This window comes from Camelina sativa, chromosome 2, assembly GCF_000633955.1.
Source record: "Camelina sativa cultivar DH55 chromosome 2, Cs, whole genome shotgun sequence".
NCBI classification, from domain to species: Eukaryota; Viridiplantae; Streptophyta; class Magnoliopsida; order Brassicales; family Brassicaceae; genus Camelina; species Camelina sativa.
In genome coordinates this window covers 15,732,334-15,748,086 of record NC_025686.1, presented here as the reverse complement: position 1 = coordinate 15,748,086, position 15,753 = coordinate 15,732,334, and the positions used below count along the sequence as shown (strand labels likewise).

General features: G+C 37.9%; 4 protein-coding genes, 1 non-coding gene and 1 pseudogene across 6 annotated transcripts; 4 read left to right on the top strand and 2 right to left on the bottom strand.

Moving 5' to 3' along the window:
* LOC104725885 (acid phosphatase 1-like) lies at positions 4,799-6,569 on the top strand. Of its 2 annotated transcripts, XM_019235379.1 has the most exons (4): positions 4,801-5,133; positions 5,169-5,508; positions 5,632-5,841; positions 6,170-6,569. In XM_019235379.1, the coding sequence occupies exons 2-4, from the start codon at positions 5,216-5,218 to the stop codon at positions 6,345-6,347; spliced, it is 681 nt and encodes a 226-aa protein (XP_019090924.1). In that variant the 5' UTR covers positions 4,801-5,133; positions 5,169-5,215; the 3' UTR covers positions 6,348-6,569. The 2 variants fall into 2 exon arrangements, with proteins under 2 accessions (XP_010442941.1, XP_019090924.1); XM_010444639.2 differs by having other exon boundaries at positions 4,799-5,508.
* On the top strand, positions 7,163-7,713 carry LOC109125000 (annotated as a pseudogene).
* LOC104725878 (protein tipD-like) lies at positions 7,980-11,089 on the top strand. Its single transcript, XM_019235375.1, has 8 exons — positions 7,980-8,438; positions 8,533-8,845; positions 8,938-9,094; positions 9,188-9,232; positions 9,800-9,965; positions 10,088-10,452; positions 10,537-10,719; positions 10,798-11,089. The coding sequence occupies exons 1-8, from the start codon at positions 8,253-8,255 to the stop codon at positions 10,931-10,933; spliced, it is 1,551 nt and encodes a 516-aa protein (XP_019090920.1). The 5' UTR covers positions 7,980-8,252; the 3' UTR covers positions 10,934-11,089.
* Positions 11,242-13,286, top strand: LOC104725868 (pentatricopeptide repeat-containing protein At5g50990-like). Its single transcript, XM_010444616.2, has 2 exons — positions 11,242-11,408; positions 11,638-13,286. Exons 1-2 carry the CDS (start codon positions 11,324-11,326, stop codon positions 13,155-13,157), a joined length of 1,605 nt encoding a protein of 534 aa, XP_010442918.1. The 5' UTR covers positions 11,242-11,323; the 3' UTR covers positions 13,158-13,286.
* TRNAY-GUA lies at positions 13,545-13,633 on the bottom strand. The gene is given in 2 exon segments: positions 13,545-13,580; positions 13,597-13,633. It is a non-coding gene; the product is annotated as a tRNA-Tyr (tRNA).
* LOC104752668 (putative F-box protein At5g51000) lies at positions 14,210-15,298 on the bottom strand. Its single transcript, XM_010474866.1, has one exon. It carries the CDS (start codon positions 15,296-15,298, stop codon positions 14,210-14,212), a length of 1,089 nt encoding a protein of 362 aa, XP_010473168.1.

Sequence of the window (15,753 nt, the reverse complement as noted above, 5' to 3'; positions counted from 1 at the left end):
CCCAAAAAATACTTAGAAATACCAAGATCTTTCATATGAAAACAAGAACTCAAGTATTCTTTAAACGCAGTGATGACCATAGACGAGCTCCCGGTAACAATAAGATCATCGACATACACAAGGACATGAATGCGACGATCATCAGCAGCAAAAGTAAACAAGGAGTAGTCCTTGTGACTCTGAGTAAAACCATAGTCCTTAAGAGCAGTCGAAAGCTTCGAAAACCAACAACGAGGCGCCTGCTTGAGACCGTAAAGAGACTTGTGTAGACGGCAGACTTGTGTTTTATCAGCAGTACGGAAACCCGGAGGAGGACGAATGAAGACTTCCTCTTCCAAATCACCATGTAGAAAGGCATTATGGACATCCATTTGATGCACCTCCCAATCTCGAGAAACCACAACCTCCAAAAATGACCGCACCGTCGTCATCTTACAGACAGGTGCGAAAGTCTCTTTATAATCGAGACCCTCAGTCTGATGATTACCGAGAACCACAAGGCGAGCCTTGTAACGCTCAAGTGTTCCATCAGATCGGTATTTCAAAGTAAACACCCATTTGGAACCAAGGGCTTTCTTCCCTGGAGGCAAAGTTTCAACCGTCCACGTACCTTGGTCTTCAAGAGCTATGATTTCAACACGAACCGCTTCACGCCAATTTTCATCTTCGAAAGCCTCAGCATATGTGCGAGGAATAACACCCGCAGTGATCGCAGCAAGAAACGCACGATGATTGGCCAAGAACTGAGAACAATCCACATATGAGTCAATCGGATACCAACTAGATTCAAATAAAACATCCTCATGTTCCAAATGATTCGTGTTAGTCACGTAACCATCAAGACGTTTAGATTTAAACTTCTCACGACATCTTCTTCCCATAGGAGCAGCATCATCATTATCATCATCAACAGAAGAGATAATACACTCATAGGTCTCAGCAGAGACATCGGGAGAAACAGGGGATATCGGAGAAAACGAGTCATCACTCTCCGGTGAGGACAACGTAGGACTCACAGAAGGAGATGCCGGAGAAGAAACATTCGGTATAGTAGGATCAGTGATGATCCCCGAGACCTCAACACGAGGACTATCTGCAGGTGCAACTGCAGTAGGCAGAGTCGGAGCCAAAAATTCATCCTCATCATCCGGTATAGGAGAGCAAGGAGTCAAAAAAGTCAAGGGAGTAGGAGACTCCAAAGAATTCTTAGCAAAAGGATATTCATTCTCAAGAAACACAACATCACGGGATGTAGAAATCACACCACTCTCAAGATCATATATCTTCCAACCCTTCTTCCCGTAAGGGTAACCAAGAAAAACAGAGCGATTGCTCCGAGAAGCAAACTTATCGCCGCCATGTCGTTGATTATGTGCATAGCATAAGCAACCAAACACTCGTAAATGATTCATAGGCGGTAGTCTGTTGTAGAGCATCTCGAATGGAGTCTTACCTTGTAAAACCACTGTAGGCGTTCGATTAATTAAATAACCTGCAGTAAGAACACAATAGCTCCAAAACTTCACCGGAAGATGTGCTTGAAACCGCAAAGCCCGTGCAACATTAAGGATATGTCGATGTTTCCGTTCGACTCTCCCATTCTGTTGCGGAGTACCAACACAAGAGGTCTCGTGAATTATGCCTTTCTCGCGGAAAAAACCACCGAGACTGAGAAACTCGGATCCATTATCACTTCTAATGGTTTTGACTTGCTTGGCGAACTGTCGTTCAACCATAGAAATGTAATCGCGCAGAGTAGAGGCAGTATGAGACTTGTTTGGCAAGAGATACAGCCACACAGCACGAGAATAATCATCAACAATGGTGAGAAAAAATCGAGAACCACAGATTGCCGTTGTCCGATACGGACCCCATAAATCACAATGAACTAGATCAAAAACCGAAGAAGTTTTATTATTGCTCAAAGGAAAAGAGTCTCGTGTTTGCTTGGAACGAATACAAACGTCACATGTTTTGGAATCAAAAACATTACTACTACTACTAGAATCAGAAAACTGCATCAGCTCCATGGTCGTAGATGAGGGGTGTCCCAAACGACGGTGCCATACATCCTTAGGTTGGTGATCCAAAGCTCGTGTTACCGCTGCAGAGGCCATCCCTCGATAAAAATACAGACCATTGTCCTGTTCACCCGCTCCAATCACCGTCTGTGTGATGCGGTCCTGAACAATACAAATCTTATCAGATATCTGAAAGATACAGCTCCTATCTCTAGTTAACTGAGAAACCGATATAAGATGACATTTCAATCCATCAACAAAAAACACATTCAGTAACCGAAGATGAGACCCAAGTGAAACTGTCCCTTGCTTAGTCGAAATAGTGAACCGACCATCCGGCAATTTTATGAACATTGGTGCCATATCACAAACATCCGATAGAAAGTCAAGACTACCCGTCATGTGATTCGATGCACCGGTGTCAATGATCCAAGATTCAATGAAAAACTTACCCGAGAGATGATCATTAGTACTAGCTTTCCTTGTATTGAGCATCTCCTTTAGCTTTTTCCACTCTTGATCACTCAAACCACTAAAGCCCAAACGATCTGCCTCCGTGATCGATGTTGAGTCCACAAATGCTGGTGAGGAAGTCGCGACATGATGAACTTGTGACGTCTCAACACGCTTTGGAGGAAGAGTAGTCACCCGACGATCGACAGCAGAAGGATTAGAACCACCAGGCAGAGTAGGTGGAAGTTTAGAACGTGGCCGATCGCCCCACCACCATGGATAACCGATCTTGCGAAAGCAATGATCAGCTAAATGTCCTTTTCGCCCACAACTCGTACATAACGCAGACGGATCACGTAATGGTGATGACACAGCCATACGAGGAGCACTTTGAACAGCAAAACTAGCTCCTTCATTCTGTGTTTCCAACAATCGACTAGCACGCTTAGATTCCTCATCTTGTGATACAACCTGATATGCCTCATCAACCGACGGAAGTGGATCACGGGAGAGAAGAGAAGACTTGACAGCTCCAAACAGACTCTCATCAAGCCCCATCAAGAATTGATGCAGCTTATCTTCTTCCCGTTCCTTAGCAATTTCTTCAACCGTCTTGGCACGTTGAAAATCCGCAAGACTCGTCCATAGCTTGGTCAGCGTCCCATAATATGCTTCAACAGCGGATCCTTTTTGCTGACAATTGGCCAATTCAGTCTTAATCCGTTGTACTCTCTGTCCATTCTTAACAGAAAATCGCTTTTGTATTTGAGACCATAGGTCATGAGCAATTTCATGATGAGACAAAGAGCTGCTCAAATCCGGTGCCACCGTGAGTCTGATCCAAGAAACCACCATGGCATTATTTGCCCACCAGTCTTCAAGATCATCGGAATCATCATTAGGTTTAGGGATAGTACCATCCACAAAACCAAATTTCTTTCTTGCCCGTAAAGCAAGTCGAAGGTTCATCGCCCACTCATCATAGTTAGGGCCACGAAGTTGCGGTTGTGATATCACAGACCCGGGATTATCTCCTGCAGAGAGATCATATGGATCGATCCGACGCCGTGCCGATTCAACCCGTGCCTTGGATCCGGAAGATAGAGATGAACTCATCTTAGAAGCAGAGTCTTCTTCTGACATGATTTAAGATATGTATACCGACAGAATGATCGAGTATACTAAGGTCAAGAAAGAAGAAATGAAACAAAGAATTTAAGCTTTAAGAGGTATGGGTATAGAGGATCGAAGAACCTAAAATTTTAGGTTTGCTCTGATACCATGTCAAAAACCTTATTCGGTATAAAAGGTTTTCTTATTTTTCAAGTTGTGTAGGCGAAGCCTTATATACAAGTACAATATTTAATCTAATACCAAAGTATGGAAATAACCCAAATATACAACATGTTTATGTTAATTACATAGATGATGAGCCCTGGCTCATAATAGTATGTGCTAATTAGTTTGTTTTTAAATGATTGAATGAGTCAGAACATTTGTTGTCTTGTCCGAGAAGTAAACATGTCAAAATAACTTAAATGAAACAAATATAAAGCTCTTTTATGTCAAGGAGAGATTTAAAAATTTAAACATGTTAAACAGTGTTTATTGACAAAGGAGGAATTAGACAAGTTTTGATCATAACACGGTTAACAATAAATTATTAGTCCGTATAAAGCACGTTATTGGTTTAAAAATACTTAAACGTAACTAACAATCAATTCCATTAAGGCATTAACACTGTATTCACGCGTAGGCAGGCGTAGCTTAGCGTGCGTGCAAGTTCGTTTAGATTAATGTGATCTATCCAAATTTCATAGGAGTTTGTGGAATTTTTTGTATGTTTTTAAACTGTCAAAAACTCAAAATCAGAGTTTGACTTCACTTTCATTGGAAAAATATTAGTAGTATTTTGGAATGATTTTAATACTTGGAAAACTTTAAAATAACTTATTAAAGTCTATAAACATAATACTTAATACATGACCAGCAGCATCGATCTTGATTCTTGAAAATAAATTAAAGCCCTATGGTTCTATAAATTAGACACTAAACCAAACCAAATGTGTAATAATAATGTATCCAAATCTTAATATCACGTCAGTTGCCAGGTGAGATATAACAACGACAAAAAAAAGGCATTACTTACACCATCAAATGAACCACTTGGATAGTTGCATGTACCATCAACGGATATTCGGATCTACCCAATTGCATTTCACTTTTAAGATCCGAACCCGAAAGCAACAGATTCCTCTTTTAATTAATTTGTGAATTTTTAATACTTTTTGGTCTTTCTTTTCATACACGTCACCGACCGGACCTGTCTTTTGACAATCTCTCCTCCACTGTCTTAAATGAAACAGAGCACTCTTCCGATTTTAATTTTCATTTCTCCCATTGAAAATTAAAAATCAAAAATCAAATCTTTCTTCTTTCATACGATACATTCCCATTTAATCCAAGTTTTGAAACTATTAAAAATTTGTTCCCTTCTCTTTGGATTTCGAATTTGTTCTGATTCCTTTCTCCGATTTTGCCATCTAAATATAAACCCTAATTTTCGACTCAAGTTTCTCAATTTCATCTCAGAAACCCCCAAATTTCGTATTTTTTCGATTGGGTTTTCTAATTCTCCGATGAAGATTTATCTGATTCTCCTCCTCGTGGTGGTCTCTTTATTCTCCTCCTCCGCCTTCTCCGATGATTCGATTCTCGAGTACCCATCCGAAATCGAGAGCATGCACAAGAAAGCTGCCGAAGAAGATGTCGATTTGCATTGCACGACCTGGAGATTCGCGGCGGAGATGAACAATCTCGCCCCGTGGAAATCGATTCCGGCTGAGTGTGCCGATTACGTGAAGAACTACGTCATGGGTAAAGGCTACGCTACCGATTTGGAGAGAGTCTCTGAGGAAGCTTTGATCTTTGCCAACAGCGTCGAATTCTCCGGCGACGGCAAAGATATTTGGGTTTTCGATATCGATGAGACCCTCTTGTCTAATCTTCCTTATTACATTGATCATGGCTTTGGGTATACAACTTTTTATCTCATACTTGGTTCTGTTTATGTATGTTTGTTGTGTGTTCGTTCATGTGGTTAGAATAATAATAACTTGATTTGTTGGTTCTGTTTTGGGTGTTTTTCTTTTTGTAGGTTGGAGCTTTTTGATCACTCGGAGTTTGATAAATGGGTAGAGAGAGGAGTGGCACCAGCTATAGCACCAAGCTTGAAGCTTTACCAAAGAGTGGTTGATTTGGGGTACAAAGTTTTCTTGCTTACAGGGAGGAAAGAGAGTCACAGGCTTGTTACTGTTGAAAACCTCATCAATGCTGGTTTCCAGAACTGGGACAAGCTTATCCTCAGGTAATAACAACCAAACCTTACTCGTAGAAACGATATTGTAGCTCTTGGATTTTAACTTTTAAGTATAGATGTTCTCTAGGTCCTGCAATGAGTTTAGTTTGTTTTGCAATGGTTAATGCTAGTTTTGATCTGTGGAGATAGCTTTGAAGTGTAAATGTTTCTTAGGTCTTGCAATGAGTTAGTTTGTTATGCAAAGGTTGATGCTAGTTTTGATCTCTGGAGATGGTTTTAGAGAACATACGATCGTCAGTTTCATACAAAGTTTGCATTAGTTCATTGGCATTTGCGATCTTTTGTTTATTTCTTTGGCGTTTTATGTAATGTGCAGATCTCCAGAGGAACAGCACAAGATGGCGACACTATACAAATCTGAGAAGAGAGATGAGATGGTGAAAGAGGGATACAGGATTAGAGGCAATTCAGGTGATCAATGGAGTGATTTGTTGGGTACCTCCATGTCTCAACGATCCTTCAAACTTGCTAATCCAATGTATTATATCCCCTGAAGAGTGTGTGAAGACAAGAGAGCTTTATTTGAGGAACGTATATAAAACATTTCGAAAAATTGTATAGAACTATTAGAGCAATCAAAGTGTTTTAAAAGTTGGATTGCTTTCGCTTGTTACTTGTCCAGCAATTAAATGTACTAATGACAGAGGAAGGCAACACTTGCGATGACATTGCCTTCCTTTTCTTATAATTGAAAAAAACCGATACATTGGAGTAAAGATTGGTTTACTGGTTTAGTTCAGAAAGTATGAATATTATTTGTGGGCACGGGATAGGAATATGGATAGTATTTGTTGATTAAAAACTCTCAAAGAACAAAAGTCATAACATATTTTGCTTGCTTATTAATTACATACATAAACATACTAGTATATGTTAACATATATATTCGATCAGTATCATCATTATCAATTCCCTAATTAATTAGATAAAGATCTCCAAATCCTAAACAAAACAATCTATAAATAATTTTTCTTATTGTGTCCAATATAAACATGTATATTCAGATCATCATTATCAATTTTATAGAGATCTCAGAATCCTAAACGAAAGTAATTAATGTAAATATGATTTCCTACTATATGTTGTTATCACAAATCAGAGATTACGACCTAATTTTTTGGTTCAATAAGGAAATGATTGTACTAATACACATAATTACACAACCACTAGTTCACTATATAAACAGACCATGTTAACACAAACAACATTCACAACTTACAAAACAACACTTTCATTATTTAGGAAAAAAAGAAAAAAAGTTGTATCATCTAGCTAAGAGAGAAAAGAAATGGAGGGCAAAAGAGTGGCAATGTTGGTTGTTGTAACAGTAGTCATGATGATAGGGAACCTTTTGACTCAAACAGAGGCTGTCCCATTTGAGTGATGTTATCCGATTTGTCTTAAGGAATGTAAAGCTGGGTCAAAGTTTCCAGCGTTTTTGAAATGTCCATTTAAGTGTGTGAAAACATGTCTTCTACCACCATCTCTTTCTTCCAAAAAAGTTCATGGTTCTGAATATTTCTGCAAACTCGGTTGTGCATCTCATTGTGTTTCTCATTCTTCCCTCCAAAATCTGAGTAAGTATTTTCCCTTTATTTTTCTTATTCTTCAAATGGATAACCATAGATGTAGTTGAGATTTTGATATTATGTATTTTAATTGACATAATGTTTAATGGTTTTGGTTGGTGTTTGTGTGTTATGAACAGATGTGAAAAGAGTATCAGCTTGTGTGGAATCATGCTCAAACAAGTGTACCAAGAAATGTGAGAAGTGATATTAGTATTATTCTTTATGTCTAAATAAAAAAAAATAAAAACTATTCGTTTTGTATCAATTTAATATATAAATCTAAAGAATTTTTTTCTTGCAATTCTATATATTTGTGTTACAAAGAAAATTAATTGATATAAAAGGAAAATAAAAAGCTAAATTAGAGAAAAAAAATCAACTGATACCAACTGCAGGATCAAACAAAAGCTGTATTACGAGAAGAGAATCTAATCATCCCTGTATCGTTCATGCAATATAACACATAAATAAATGCATTAGCTTAATTTAATTTTGTAGCATTTTCTAGTATTACTAATCGCAGCAAACGATGATTTTCGGGTAATTCTCCGGGAGAATTCTGCCGGCGGTTTATGACTCATGTGTTATTTAATCCTCCGTTCACTCTATAATTAGGCTATTTTATTTTACTTTATTTTCATATCTAAAACTTTTTCATACCTTTTTTTATTTTTTATTTTCTTTCTAAATATAGTGTTCTTTCAATCTCCACGTGAGAGTCTCTAAACAAAAAGCACATTTCTGCTGAAATCAGACAGAGACGATCAGATCCCATTTTGTCTTTGGCACAAGAACCAATCCCACCCAACGAGTTTTGGAAATCAGAAAATGAGCGAGCTTCCCGTGAACGCTAATAAGAAACCCAAACTCATAGAAGAAGAAGAAGAAGAAGAAGAAGAAGAAGCTAATGTGTCTTGCAGAGAAGAGCAAGAAGAAGTCCTTGTCGCTTTAGTAGAGCATCGTTCTAATGAAATCGATCGTATCAACCATCACATATCTAATTACCAAACCAAGGTCTCTCTCTCTCTCTCTCCCCCTCCTCAAAGTTTACAATTCTTTCGCTTTTATTTTGCTTTTTGTGATTTGATTGATTAGTGGGTTTCTTCAGCTTATTGAAGCAGAGAAGAGTTTGCAGAATTCAAAAGCTAAGTTAGCTCAACTTCGTGGAGACGTTTCTTCAATTCCATCTAATAGTGTTAAGAAAGATGATAAACCATTGAAGACTTTGAGGAATGTGAGTGAAGAAGACTATCCATCTCCATCACCTAGCAAGACTTTAAGGCCCTGTGATAGCTCTGATCATCCTAGAAGTAGTAGTACTAATAGTGTTTCCAAGGCTAAGACTGTTGTTGTTAAGCAAAGATCTGAACCATCTCGTGATAGTCCAAATGTTAAAGATAGAGGGACGAAGAGAAAATTTAGTAAGCACTTCTTGAACATTAGTTTTTTTCTTGTAATATATTTGAGGCTTTTTTTAATGTTGACTGGTTTTGTTGTGTCTTTGTTATTGCAGAGCAAAAGGAGCACAAAGAATTGATTCGGTTGATAGCTAGAAATTCTTCACCAACTACAATCAAGTGTCATACCAGCAATCAGATCTCTAGTCAGCACAAGAGGAAATTAAGAAGCTTGATTCTGTGTCCTGTAAATGAACAGCTGTTTGCAACAAGGTACAAGACTACAAGACTCATTAGTCTGCTGTTGGGATTAAAAAAATGGGTTCTGTAATCTAATCTGTCGTTCTGTTTTCTTGTATCATTAAGTTCTCTGGATGGAATGGTCAGTTTATGGCAACTGCAGCCTGGAAGGTGAGTGTTTCTCCCACTTTGTTCCCTTGTGTCAGTGTATCGTAGTGATATTAGTTTGAGACTAGCATCTTATTGAAAGTGAGATTTAGTACAGAGAAGCTATTTGTAGCTATTTGTATTAAGGATTGATCTTTAGATTTATGGCCTCAGATTTGAATAGAATTAGATGTATTGACATAAGAACCTCAAACCCTGCCCCTTGCTTAAAGTTGAGATGGAAAGAAGAAAAACTAACGGCTTAGTATCTTTGCCTATCAAAACTGCTTGTTAGATAACTGGGTGTTCTTTTTGTTGTCTTTATTGTTTCTATACTAAACACAAGGATTAAACAAATGGAATAGGTTTGTTAGAAAGGGTTAGTATATTTAGTTAACAGAACGCATGTAGCAAATGTACCAATTTGTTATAGATCCCCAGCTCTATCTAGATAGAGATTCAAAATTTAAATGTTTCATCAAAATTAGGAAGAAACTATGTAAACCTGATTGAGAGAGCTTGTGTCTTTTCATGTAGGGAATATATCTCTTTTGATATCTTCTATTGATTTGCGGTCCATTTAATTGGCAGATTGGCTGCATCATTGCTTAGTACCACTGACTGTATGTCTCGAAAACAAAGGAGATGGGCAGAAGATATGGCCTGGCACCCATCTGGGCACACCCTTTTCTCTGTATACACAGCAGACGATGGTGATTCTCAGATATCAATCCTAAATTTGAACAAGACACGCGGGGTAAGATGTTCCTGCACCACATTAGTTGATAAAGAAAAGACATAGACAACACAACAGACTAGTATTTTGCTTTTGGAGAGTATCTCAAACTAGGATGTACTTTTCTTTTTGTGTTGGTGAAGGTTACTTTCCTGGAGAATAAGCCTCACGTAAAAGGGATCATCAACAACATAAAGTTCATGCCTTGGGAAAATACATGCTTTGTCACCGGGGGAAGTGATCATGCTGTTGTACTATGGAACGAGAGTGATGATGAAGAAAACAAATGGAAGTCGAAAACTTTACACAGGAATCTACATTCAGCTGCTGTAATGGGAGTGGACGGGATGAGGAACAAGAATGTTGTTTTATCAGTTGGTGCAGACAAGAGAATATGTGGGTTTGATGTTCAAGTTGGTAGAGCAGACTACAAGCATCAAATAGACTATAAGTGCATGAGTGTTCTCTCCAATCCTTGTGACTTCAATCTTTTCATGGTTCAGTCAGGGTAAGAAGAACTAACTTGTCAAATATGATTTTCATTTTTGCTAGAGTTTTCATTAACAAAAGATTGTCGACATTGTAATGTCAGGGAACCAGAGAAACAGCTTCGACTGTTTGATATCAGGTTAAGGAAAACCGAACTCCATTCGTTTGGGTGGAAGCAAGACAGCAGTGAGTCACAATCAGCTTTAATAAACCAGTCTTGGTCTCCTGAGGGTTTATACATAACCTCTGGCTCAGTCGACCCGGTCATCCATGTTTTTGACATCAGGTAACATCTCTGTTCATTTGGGTTAAATAAAGATCATGCTTTTACATTGGATTGTGATTTGATTCACTTGTGGTATAGGTACAATGCTCGTAAGCCGACACAATCAATAAAAGCGCATCAGAAACGAGTGTTTAAAGCGGAATGGCATTACTCTCAGCCACTTCTCATCTCAATATCTTCTGATCTCAACATTGGTCTGCACAAGATCTCATGAAACTTTTGACCTCTAGCATGTCTTTGTTCCTCATTTCTTATTAACTGAGGATACAGGTTCAGGGTGGCGTAATATTTTATCAGTCATCATACCAATTCTTAGTTTTAGACATAAACATCATTTACATGTGGATTCAATAAAAGGTTTTACATTCAATTTTATAAATGATTCGTTTATTTAAATCGTGATTTCACAAAGTAAGTATTGATTTAACCAAGTACAGTGTACTTTTACTTCAGAAAGAAAGAACAAAAAAAAAACGTAATAAAAACTCAACCTTTTTAGTGAAAACATAGAAGAAGAAACTTCCAAATTCTAAATCGCTCTAATTTGAGATTTTAGCTGTCCTCCTCCCATGTGAGAGCGAAAGGGTTTAACCGTTTAAGAGAGATGAAAAGAATCTCCATTAACGTCTCCGGAATCAGAAGATTCTGCGTCACCTCTCTCTCCTCATCTTCCGCTTCAACCCTCACTGGTAAAAGTTTCTTCTTTGTATCCGAATCCCACATTTCTGTAGATTCCATATCTGGGGGTTTTCTAATTATCATCAATCTCCAGTTTGATGGTGTTTACATAGCTTTTTGGGTTAGTTCGTGTAAAAAGTTTCTCTCTTTTTGTAATTTGGGACTATTTGGTGACTAAGATTTGATGATTCGATTTGTCGCTGCAATTCACGCTATAAAGTTTCATGCTTTTGCTTGTAGATCATCGGATATTGAAACAAGTTCTTGAATCATGCAAAGCTCCTTCAAATTCCAAATGCGTTCTTCAAGCACATGCTCAGATCTTTAAACTTGGGTATGGAACATATCCATCTCTTCTTGTCTCCATGGTTGCAGCTTACAGACGCTGCAACCGTTCATATTTTGCTCGCCGGCTTCTTCTTTGGTTCCTCTCTTTGTCTCCTGGTATTTGTAACACGAACCTAATCATTGAGAGTCTTATGAAAATCGGAGAGCACGGTTTGGCTAAGAAGGTTCTTCGTAACGCTACTGATCAGAATGTGATTACTTGGAACTTGATGATTGGTGGTTATGTTAGAAATGTTCAGTACGAAGAAGCTTTGAAAACTCTTAAGGTTATGCTTAGGTTTTCGGATATTAAACCGAATAAGTTCAGTTTCGCTTCTGCTTTAGCTGCTTGTGCCCGTCTTGGAGATCTACACCATGCAAAGTGGGTGCATTCTCTGATGATTGATGCCGGGATCGAACTTAATACAATATTGTCTTCTGCACTTGTTGACGTGTATGCAAAGTGTGGAGATATAGAAACTTCGAGGGAGGTTTTCTATAGTGTTAAACGGAGCGATGTGTCGATTTGGAACGCGATGATCACTGGTTTTGCTACTCATGGACTAGCCACAGAAGCAATCAGAGTGTTTTCAGAGATGGAAGCTGAACATGTTTCACCAGACTCAATAACATTTCTTGGGATTCTAACAGCGTGTAGCCATTGCGGTTTGCTTGAAGAAGGGAAAGAGTACTTTGGTCTAATGAGTCAGCGGTTTTCCATACAGCCAAAGTTAGAGCACTACGGTGCTATGGTTGATCTGTTAGGCAGAGCAGGACGGGTCAAAGAAGCGTATGAGTTGATAGCGTCAATGCCGATAGAGCCAGATGTGGTGATATGGAGGTCTCTTCTTAGTTCCTCCAGAACTTACAAGAATCATGAGCTAGGAGAAATCGCTATACAGAACCTTTCAAAGGCAAAGAGTGGAGACTATGTGTTGCTTTCGAACATCTACAGCTCCACTAAGAAATGGGAAAGCGCTCAGAAGGTCAGAGAGTTGATGACTAAGGAAGGAATCCGTAAAGCCAAAGGAAAGAGTTGGGTGGAGTTTGGAGGTGTGATACATCGGTTTAAGGCAGGAGATACATCTCATATAGAAACAAAGGCTATATACAAAGTATTAGAAAGTTTGATACAGAGAACTAAGTCTGAAGGGTTTGTGTCTGACACTGATTTGGTGTTGATGGATGTCTCTGAAGAAGAGAAAGAAGAGAACTTGAATTACCACAGTGAAAAGCTCGCGTTGGCGTATGTGATATTGAAGAGTAGTCCAGGGTCAGAAATCAGAATACAGAAGAATATACGGATGTGCAGTGATTGCCACAACTGGATAAAACAAGTGTCGAAGTTGTTGAATAGAGTGATTATAATGCGGGATCGGATACGGTTTCATAGGTTTGAAGATGGCTTGTGTTCTTGCAGAGATTATTGGTAAAAAAAGATATATATAGGCTACAAACGCTATTTTTATCTGCATTCTTTGTTCGCAAACTCGTAAAAGGGGAACGATCAAGAAACCAAACACGGCTGGAACTTTTAAAGCACAGTTTCAGGTTTTATGGTACATTGTCTTGAAGACATGGAGCTGAATAATCAGATACATTCTGAAATATCTTTGAATATCATCGTTTTGGTCTCTGTTGAAAGTTTTGGGAGGTTGATGATGTTGGGAATTTAAAAGTTTTAGGACCAATTTGGAATAATTAGTGTAGTTAAACTGGTGATTTACCATTACATCCTACTCATTTGGCAGTTATGTCTCCTGGATCGGAGGGTATAGGGGTAAAAAATAAAAATTTATTTTAATTGGGTTAAAAAAAAATCCGACCTGCCGGAATCGAACCAGCGACCTAAAGATTATCTGTTTCAATCAATTACAGTCTTCCGCTCTGCCAACTGAGCTAAGGTCGGATTGTTATATATATTCAACTACTTTTTATATTATATTATTATATTCCTTTATGGTTGTTTATACAAAAGGAGGTATTTGCAACATCTTGTTGGAAAAACTCAATTCCTTCCTTCTCTTAAAAACAAAACTCTAATATCAAAATTTGTTGTAACTACAATGAATGTTGACAAATATTTTCAACATCATAATACTATGCGAAAGCTGATTCCTGGATTCACATGCAATATGAAGAGGACACATATTAATTGATGGAAGTCTCAATTTTAGTCTTGGTATAACATCAGTCGAGATGTCAGATAGTTTTGGGCCTTTGGCTTTAACATAATGGATGTAATTCTCAAGATCACAAGGACAAATACGAGATACTGTTCAAGAACTATGAAAACCCTGAAAGTTCATTGATACAGAAAAAAGAAGAAAAAAGAAACAGAAATGATTGGCCAATCTTTGTTCAAAAAGACATGAGAACACTTGAGGGAAGCAAAAAAAACATAAATGAATGAAAAGGTATTTGATGTTAACTATATAATAGACTACTATATCATCTCTTTCTTTTTGTCTTTTGCCTCTTGCAACTACTGGAAAACCTTACTGGAGATTTGCACCGAGCTTGGAACATAAGAGCACATAAGTTTCCAACTTTTGTTTTCTCTAAGATCCACTTCTTTGTAGTATCCATTCTCACCAACCACGTAAGCTTTGTATTTCGTCGACGCTTTTGTGTCTACATAAAAGAACATTGCTGCTTTCTTCTTCTCGTCGACGAAGAAACTCCCATATAGACACTGATATATGTCAGCCAACGGCATATTGTGCTCAATTTTTAAAAAGTTCCTCCAAGACACTATATTATGATCAATCTTAGTTGTAATCCATATTCCAATTTCATATATATTCCACTTATGAAATAACACTGCAAGCTTTTCTTCTCCAACAACAGATAGCTGTACATCATCTATAGGAACAGAGTGAAATGGAAGAGGGAGACGCGGTCCAAATGTCTCACTTGTGAAACCAAAACAGACTAAAAATTCTTCAGTCGTCTCTTTCAGACTTCTCGTGGCAATTAAGTAAGTATTTCCTTTCAAGTTAACACCCGGGCGACATTTATAACGGTCGGTAGTGACACCAAGAAACCTCCATGAGCTACACTTAAAATCGTAGATTTCATACTTTTCATGAGACCGTGGGTGATGCAACTTCAAGATTTTGTGGTTGTTGTTGCTGTCGTATCCTATAGCAAACGTGTCTACTACTAATCCGAACTCATTTCTAGGACGTTGGATCCACCTGATTTGACCCAAATATGGGTTCCAAACCACGAGCCTCCAGTCTTTCTCAGTGACGCATAACAATAAGCCATCACAATGATACACTTCAGATATTTTAACTTGATTGAGTTTACCTATTTGCTTTATAGATGAATCTACCAAGTCTTTGTGGTTATGGAGATTGACGTTCATTAAACAAGCCTTTGAATGACATATCATGACCGCCATAGCCTCCTTGGCTTCTTTACCATAATACTTCTTTGTTAAGCTCGGATCTTTCGATAAATTATTCCATCGTTTACATGTAGATCTCACTGCTCTCAAAGATATTATTGGAACCCTAGAGAGTATCTCTTCTACTAAATCCAGAGGAAGATCGGACATCGCCGTCATTGTTTCAAATAGAGATTAGGGTTTTCAGCTTTCACCCTTGCACTTGCACACACGAGTCTTTTTTTCAGTGTTCAAGAAAGCGCTAGGCGTTAACTAGGCGGTGATGCAACGCCTAGCGCCTAGAACGCCTAATCGGAATTTAGACGGTTTTAGGCGGTTTAGGCGTTTACATTATAAACTATTATATATCTGATATTATATACAAAATATATATAAAAATAATAAAAATATTAAATCAAAAACAGAAAAATAAATAAAAATATTATTTTAATTCATTTTAAATAACATATTAAACATTTATAATTATGTTTATAGAAGTAAACTTTAAATATTTTAAATTTGTGCAATTAAAATTTTAAAAATACACTAAAATGATGATACTACAATTTTAGGCGGTCAAAGCGGTCGTCTAGGCGGTGCTATAGCGCCTAGCGCCTAGACGGGGCGGAGGCGGA